This window comes from Artibeus jamaicensis, unplaced genomic scaffold (assembly GCF_021234435.1).
Source record: "Artibeus jamaicensis isolate MK-2021 breed Jamaican fruit bat unplaced genomic scaffold, CSHL_Jam_final contig_456, whole genome shotgun sequence".
In the NCBI taxonomy this organism is placed as follows: domain Eukaryota; kingdom Metazoa; phylum Chordata; class Mammalia; order Chiroptera; family Phyllostomidae; genus Artibeus; species Artibeus jamaicensis.
In genome coordinates, this window is record NW_026521839.1 from 8508760 (window position 1) to 8517545 (window position 8786).

Here is an 8786-nt window from a genome sequence, read left to right on the forward strand (position 1 = left end):
GGGCTGCAGGCCAGTTCCCAGAACTGGGAACACGAGAGGCAACCATACATTGACATTTCTCTCCCTCTCTCCTTCCCTTCCCCTCTGAAAATAAATCTTTAAAAATTTTTAAAAAAAAGAATATAAGGACTAAAAATATTGTTTTTAAACCTATAGAAGAAAAATATGGAATAAAGAAGATGTAATTATTTCAACAAAAGGCAGGAAAGGGGGAAAATTTAAAAAATAAAAAACACAAAATAGGTAGAAATGAGGGCAAGCATATCTATAATCCCAATGAATATGAATGGGTTTGACTCAGACACTATTAATTGGTATTTTTAAAAAGAGAGTTACATATAAAACACAAGCTTAAAAGATACTAGACTCATTTTTATAAGAGTGTTAAAATCTGACAGCAGCAAATACTTCATTTTGATTTCTAAACAGAGACAATATTTTGCTGAAATGTTCCTCTTACCACACGATGCCATCAATTGGTATATTCACAACTTTAAAACAAATTGTTATATTTATAATCATAGTCAGAGACTTAAGTAGACTTCTTTCCTTGAAATTTACAGTTCAAGTGGGCAAAAGTACAGGGAGAAAAAGAGGAATTGAATGGTATGAGTAGTTAGCATTCATACCTATGAGTTCCTATACATCAGCACAGAATATACGAGTACATAGTCTCTTCACACACATCAAATACTTGCCATGGATGTTGCCAAAAAGAAAACTCAACAAATCTCAAAAAAAAAACCCCATCTCAGATCAAATTCACTTGCCACAACATAATAAAAGTAGAAGTCAAGAATGAGATTGCCAAAACCCCACACATCTGGGTTTTTAATAAACAGTCAAAGATTAAATGCAGGCAGTATAACCCACAAAACACTTAGAACTGATGAAAAGCAAGGCACCAGGTACCGAAATTGGTGGGAAGTGACTGAAGGGAAACTTAAGAGGAACCTTCTCAGCTTCAAATGCATTTATTAAAAAGAAAACTAACAATTTTCCAATCAGGAAGAACACCACCTGAAGTGATTAAGACCGAAGCGGAAAACAGTGAATATGCCAGTGTGAAAGGGTCCAAAGTTGTCAGAACTCTGGACGTGGGAGGACCCTGCAGACTTGCGGTTCTCACCTCCAGTGCACATCGGAACCACTGGGAGGGTTTACTGCAGCACAGGTGTTGGCCCTATTCTCAAAGTTTCTGATTCAGCAGATCCGGGGTCAGACCCAAGAACGTGCTTTTCTAGGATGCTCCCAGGTGATGTCGCAGCTGTTTGGGCCTGCAGGGGGCGCTCTGAGAGCCACTGCTCTGAACCAGCTCATCAGTTATGAAAAACTGGTTGGAATGGACACTATGAATATCCATGTTTAAGTCACAAAGAACCAGAAGACTCAGCTAGATTAAAAACTATGAAATTAATTTAAATCAAAACGCTACTCTCATTCCCCCAAATATGCACCAGGCCCAAAATAGTTCTATGGATGAATACTTCATGGGAGAGAGCATTCTCGTTTTATACAAAACGTCTAGACTACAGGAAAAAAAAATACCCAAATCATTTTATAATGTGAATCAGTAATCAAAATTCTCCCAAAGAAGAAAAGCCCAGGACCAGATAGCAGATGGCTTCACTGATGAATTTCACCAAACATTTAAAGAAGAATTAACATCAATCCTTCTCAAAATCTTTCACAAACTGAAAGAGGAGGAAACACTCTCAAATTCATTTTACAAGACTGACATCACCCTGCTAGCAAAGCCAGAAAAGGCACCATATGGAAAGTGCAGGCCAATATTCTTGGTGAATACAGATGCAAAATGTCCAAAGACATATTAGCAAACCGGAGTCAGCCGCATTTAAAAGGATGATTCCCCATGATCCAGTGGGGCTATCCCCATGACCTAAGGGTGATTCAGTATATGCAGATCATCCAGTCTGATACATCATATTAACAAGATGGAGGATAAAGTCATGGGACCATCTCCATAGTTGCAGAAATTCAACAATCATTCATGGTAAGAACTCAGAACAAATGAGTTACAGGAGGAACTTACCGCAACACGACAAAGGCCACCTGTGACGAGGCCACAGCCAACATCACGCACAGCCGCTCTCACCACCCCCGTGTGAACTGGTGCTGGAGTTCCACCCAGAACAATTAGGCTACTAAAGAAATATTCATGTAAATAAAATAAATCAGAATTGGAAAGAAGTAAAATTGTTTGTATTGCAGGTGACATGATTTTCTATTTAAAAAACCCCAAAAGACTCCACCAAAAGCCTGTTAGATACAATCAACCAATTCATTAAATTTTTAGGATATAAAATCAACATGCAAAAGTCAGTAGCATTTCTGTACACTAATAACAAATTATCAAAAAAGGGATAAATGATCCCATTTACAACAGCATCAAAAACAAGAATAAATTTAACTGAGAAGGTAGAAGAGCTCTACATTGAAAACCATGAAACATGAAAGAAATCAAAGACAAATAAATCAGCAGTTATCTGTGTTCATAGATTAGAAGAACTTACCTGAAGTATTATTTTACATTTACCTATAGATCCCTAACAACATTCCAATGGCATTTTTATCCAGCATGAAAAAAATCCTAAAGTTTGTATTGAACCACAGAAGACCCCAAATAGCCAAAGCAGTCTTCAGAAGGAAGATCAAAGTAGCAAGAATCACACTTCTGACTTCAGGCTATGTTATAAAGCTATAGTAATCAAAACCACATGGCATAAAAACCAGACACATAGGCCAGTGAAACAAGAGAATCAAGAGCCCCCAAATAAACCCTTGCATGTACAGTTAACTAGTACTTGATAAGCGACCCAAGAATACTCCATGGAGAAGAGACAGCCTGTCCAATACAGAATGCTGGAAGAATTAGATACGTACATGTAAGAGAATGAAACCAGACCCCTATCTTATACTGCCTACAAAAATTAACTCAAAATGGACTAAAGACTTAAATGTAAGACCCAAAATCATGAAACTCCTAAAAAAAAAAAAAAGAAAGCCCAGAAAAAGGGTTCCTTGACCTGGGTCTTGGCAATGACCTTTTGGATCAGACACCTAAAGCACAAGCAACTAAATCAAAAAACAAATATATGGGCCTCTGTCAAGCCGAAAGTCTGTGCACAGCCACAGAAACCATCAGCGAAGTGCAGAGCGCCCGCGAACCGGAACGTATTTGCCAGCCATGTATCTGACAAGGGGCTAATACCCAAAATGTGTACGGAACTCATACAACCCAATAGCAAAAGTCATTATCATTATCCAATTAAACATGGGCGAAGGACCTGAACCGATACATTTGCATGGAAAATATACAGAGGGCCAGTAGGCACACGAGTGCTCAATGTCACTAATCATTAGGGAGGTGCAAGTCAAAACCCCGCTGAGATGCCCTCACACCTGTCAGAATGGCTGTCACCGCAAGGATGACGGAAGCTGGGGAACAGAGAAAGAGGGTCCTTGCACCTGCTGGTGGGGCTGTAAATTGGCACAGCCCCTGCGGAAAGCCCCATGGCAGCTCCTCAGAAAATTCACCTACCACGTGATCCAGCAGTCCCACTTTTGGGGATCATCTGGAGAAGACAAAAACAACTCAAAAGGACATAGGCACCCCTGTATTCACTGCAGCAGCGTTGACAATCGCCAAGACGTGGGAGCAGCCCCAGGTCCACTGATGGATGAGTGGATAAAGAAGTGGTGGGGTGTGTGGGTGTGTGTGTATCTCCATCCATCCGTGGAATATTATTCAGCCATAAACACAAAGAAATCCTGCCATTTGTGATGACATGGATGGACCTTGAGGGCATTGTGCTCAGTAAAATAAGAGAAAGACAAACGCTGTCTGATCTTCCTTGTATGTGGAACCTTAAAAAAAAACAACCTAGGTTCATAGAGAAAGAGCAGATCTGTGGTCCCCACAGGCAGGGGTGGGGGGATCAGAGAGCGCGAGTGCCAAGTGAGAAGGGCGCAGCAGGGGTGCAGCGCACAGCACGGCCTCTGGTGAGCACTGCGGTGAGGTGTGCTCTCGGCTGTTGGGCGCGGGAATTCCAAGAGCGCTCACCACAAAGCAAACTCTTTCCTTTTTTGTGTCTGCCCGAGATGATGGATGTTAACCAAACTGACTGCAGAGCTCACCTCACAATGTGGGCAATCCAAACCATTGTGCCGCACGCCTTCGGTTAGATGCAGTGCTGTGTTAATTACACCTCAGTGAAACTGGGCAACCATACAAAATAAAACTTATTAATAAGAATAGTGTGTATTTGTGATTAGAGACAGAGTAGGAGGAGCCCTGTTGATCCCCGAGTGGCCCCAGGGCTTCGCAGCCTTGACTGGCAGTAACCAGGCAACCCCTGCTGCAGCAGGGACCCTGCGGACCCGGGACCCTCCACCCGGAGCCTCTCTGCGTCCTGCCGGGCACAGACCTGAGCTGTCTCTCTTTTCCGATCCCCCAGGAACGTTCATGCCGCGCTGTAACGAGGAGGGCTATTACAAAGCCACACAGTGCCACGGCAGCACGGGCCAGTGCTGGTGTGTGGACAAGTACGGGAACGAGCTGGCGGGCTCCAGGAAACAGGGCATCGTGAGCTGCGGTGAGTGAGGCCTCCTGCGTCTGCCCCCCGTGCCCTCGGTACCTGCAGGTCCTCGCTGTGCTAGGGTCCGAGTGGAAGGATTTCGGGAGGTGGCTGTGGCCACAGCGAGTGAGTCTGCAGTGGAGACCGAGTGACCTAAAATTGCACGAGATCCACAGGGCCAGCTTTCGAGGGGCTAGCCCTCGCCATGGCCGTTGGCTGGACAAGAGGGTGAGACAGAAACTACTGCAGGCCAAGTGCAGGCGGATCGGGTTGCCTCCACTTTGCAGCCAGGGTCGTAAACGGAAGCACCTGGAGCATTCTGGGGCTCGGATCAGATCAGAACCCAGCTCGGGTCTGGGCGGTGCAGAGCAGCCCCGCACGGCCGGGATGCGCGCAGCTCTGCCCTGCAGCACAGTCCCGTGTGAGGGTGGCCGTGTGAGCAGAAACTAACCTCCGGTACCTTGTCCATGTTTCAGAAGAGGAGCAGGAAACCTCGGGCGACTTCGGCAGTGGCGGCTCCGTGGTCCTGCCGGACGACCTGGAGGACGAGCGGGAGCTGGGGCCGGAGGACAGGCTGCGGAAGCTGCGGGTGCGCGCCCGGGCCCTGACCGAGGACGACGAGGACGAGGACGACGACAAGGAGGACGAGGTCGGCTACATCTGGTAGTCCCCACGGGAAGAGGACACAGGTTGGCACCGAGTCGCAAGTCACTTCCCGTTCCTGCATTTGTATCTCAGACTCCACGGCGCCCTTGTTGCTCTCTACCAACCGAAGTCTGGAAGACAGCTGGCCCGCCCCCAGAGACTCCCGGAGGTGGTCGGTCGTGTGGGAAGAGGGGTGTGCGTTGTTTTTAGGCAGGGGGAGGGCTGGCTGCACTGGAGCCCCCTTCCCACCCAGGAGACTTTTGCAAGGAGCATGTGGTCCGTGCAGGGAGCCCTGCCCCTAACGTAAAGGCCCTCGTCTGACCCCCACACCGGTGGTTGCCGCAGCATGGTTCCCGGCCTTACGGTGGCTAAGTGCTTCTCTTGTGTCTTGTAGATGTTGTGGAAAACAGCCACGCTGTACTTCACTCCCCCGCGCCCCCCACCCCTGGTGTGTATTATGAATACTTAGTCATTCACATCACTATATCTGGCTTCCTACAGACAAGAGCCTTAACTCAGTTGAGAATCCTTTCTGGGCACTGATTTTCTTTATTGGAAAACTGGTGTGGGGGTGCTTCCCTCTGCACCTGCGAGCCTAGATCCCCGCGTACGGAAGAGACCATGTTTGTAAGTCGGGTGCACGCTCCGCTCGGAAAAACTGTTTGGCTCCTTTTAAAACCATGTGAAAAATAGTTATGAGCGTGTGAGCCTGCCTAGACCTGGATCTCCATTTCTGGAATAAAGTGTGTATCGAAGGCCTTTCTTGCACTAACAGTCGGCACTTGCAGGCAGCGGGCGGTGGCAGTTTCTTCTCACTGGGACCCCCCTGACCCAGAGAAACCACCGCCCGCCCACATCGCTCTTCCTGCACAAGCCATGACGCCCAGGCGGGCAGCTGCACAAGCCGCCTCTTTCATTCCAGCGCCAAGCCCCCTGGGGCTGCAGCGGCCTGTCTGCTGCAGGCGCCTCCCGCCCCACCCACTCAAGGGCTTTTTCTAGGGGACCCACACACACCCCGCTCGCTGAGAAGACAGTACCTTCATGGTATTGCGTAGAAGAAAATCCAGGATTCTTCCCTCAAGGTTTCACTTTTGCCCCCTTCTATCCACAGTCGTAATGAGCAGCACAGGCTCCCGAGGGAGGCCTAGGAAGAGCTTCGTGACAGCGCAGGGAAGCAGGGCCCTGTTAGAGCCGGTGCTGCCCAAGGGTCAGGACACGAGTGAAGGGAGTCTCTCAGCACGTGGTTTATTTCCCCTAAGTGAGGTCACTGTTAGAGCCCATCTCCGAATTTGGTAGGGTCGCCATGTCCCTAGTCTTCAGAATGTCTCTCCCTATTGGGCTGGCCCAGATTCAAGGACAAGTACCAAAGAGTAGTCTTCTAAGTGGCCCGTTTAGCTCAGTGCTGGCCCCTCAGCTCCTCCCCGACAGGCTTGCCCCCTCCTGGATGCCCACCCAGCCGGTCCACAAGCCCACGTCAACTCGGGCAAAAAAATGGACTCAGCCAAACCACATCACAGTGGCAGCTGACCAGCCCTCCACCCCAGAGCAACCATTTCTCTGTACTTTCCCCACCCCCTGACACTAACACTTCCAGCCCTTGCACTGGCTGAACAGAGAGGCTTTATCCCTGAAGTTAGTCTCAGGCCAGACACAAACACGATGAAGCAGCGAACTCTGAGGCCCAATAAGACGCCAGTGCAGCCAGGAGCCCAGACACAGGGAGGCCGCTGGCCAGCTCTGTGCTAGGAAGTTGACTCTCACTGTGTTGTAATGTTTTTTCCTAACTTGCACAACACTTTGAGCTCATAATTTAGAAAACAGGTGCTTAATTGCAGCTACATTACAATAGAGTATATAAAAGAATCAAGATGTTAAAAAACCTCAGTTTAGACCCTCAGAGAAAACCATTGTTACTCCCTCCCCCAAGCTTGGAAAAATGTGTAAGAGAACAAATTTAAATCGACAAATTGATTTCACTTAGAGAAACTAATTATCTTATGACAAGTGTCAAATTAAGATGACACTTAAAGACCCTTAGCATTAACTTAATGATGGAGAAGAGTGCTCAGCAGTCAGTTCTCAGGAAGGTAATGAGACGCTCATTTTCAGAGATGTTCCAGGAGGATATCTTGGTTCATTAAACTATTAAATAAAAAGCCCCCCTACCCCCAGCACCCCACATCGGTGGAGCCACGCCAGTGCCACGTTCCACGCCTCACTCGGGCACGGCAGCGGAAGGTTTTTTAAAGGTCTTTAATGCTCTTCACTTGTGAAAAGTACTCAAGATCCATTTTTTTTTTTTTTTAGCTACCTTATGCCTAGAAAGAGAATTCTTGTTTTCTTTCTTTCGGCAGGAGTGTTTTAGCAGGTGATGAGTCCTACACAAAACTGATACTAACGGATTCTCCTGTGACCGCCCAGTCCCTTGTTGGAGACAGGGCCCAAGTCCTCACCCACAGACTTGTTTTTGGAAAGCCCCTAGGGAATGGTTTTATTCTTCTGCCATAAACGCTTCTCTAATTTAATAACTGTCTCCTTAGCACCCAACCTGAACCCCAGAGTCCTCCACCATGGTTAGCTATCCACCATGTTGACGTCGCTCGGTTTCCACAGATGTTCTAGGCATGGAAACACCTTACCACTGAACTTGAGGTTTTATATCTGTTTCCCCAGGCCCAGCAGTGAAGGACGCCATAGCTGCCCAGGTCTGCCCCTCCGCTTTCCCAGGATGCCACCCTGACCACACCGTGCAGTGACATCCGAGAGCTCTTTCTGCAGTGGGTGGTCTGGTCTTTTTATACCGTTTTCTCAAAGCCACTGACGTGTGTCCCTGTTCAATGTGTAGCATTGTAATGAGAGCCACCAAACCCTGAATGTCAGTTTGTTGTCCCTGTTGTAGATGAAATAGTGATGTAGAAAAACCTAGTAGACTCTGAATGCTTTTGCACATAGACTTATCTGGAATGTGAACATGACTCTTTGGTTAACGGTAGTTGCGTAACTGTAGTCCTGAGTAGGTGCATCTCTGTCTGTCTCAATAAATTTTAATTTGTCTGCAACATCTGAGTTTTTGCCTTTTGGTAGCTTGGGTACACGCTCCCCAGGCTCACCCACAGCTGGCCTCTGGACAACAGTGAGGGCCCCTCTGAGGCGGCTTCTGAACCTGGTAGGGAGGCGAACCCACCGGCAGTCCCGCTGGCCCCGCCGGGCCTGGGCCCCTCAGTGCACCCGGGCACACCCATGCCCTGCCCCCCAGGCTCGAACCACATCACCTAACCCTCTCCCCGCTGCTTTCACCTCTCCGGGGCTGCACCGTTGCTATGAGTCCTTTTCGGTCAGAGTTCCCTGTTGGCGTCCTGCTTGCAACCTCAGGCTTTTTCAGTTCTGCCTCTTCCTTCCCTTGCCAGTCAGCCATTCACCAGGTCTCCTGAAAACACACCTCTCTCCTTCGCAGGGGTGCTGAGTTCTCCTGAGTTCATGGACCAATGGGTTGCTTGTCCAAGCACAAACTGGAGCAGGAATTATTTCCTCTCCACCTTTAGG

The 8786-nt window shown here is 48.0% G+C and overlaps 1 protein-coding gene across 2 annotated transcripts in view; it reads left to right on the forward strand.

Moving 5' to 3' along the window:
• The window catches only part of SPOCK1 (SPARC (osteonectin), cwcv and kazal like domains proteoglycan 1), a 469853-nt gene extending 461551 nt beyond the window's left edge, over nt 1–8302 (forward strand). The window contains exons 10-12 of one of the 2 annotated variants that reach the window (XM_053666503.1): nt 4479–4616; nt 5075–5287; nt 7917–8302. In XM_053666503.1, coding sequence (XP_053522478.1) covers nt 4479–4616; nt 5075–5265 — 329 coding nt within the window. In that variant the 3' untranslated portion in view covers nt 5266–5287; nt 7917–8302. Of the gene's footprint in view, nt 1–4478; nt 4617–5074 lie in introns of both variants that reach the window. The other variant, XM_037163499.2, reaches the window with a different exon arrangement.
• The last annotated feature ends 484 nt before the right edge of the window (nt 8303–8786 follow it).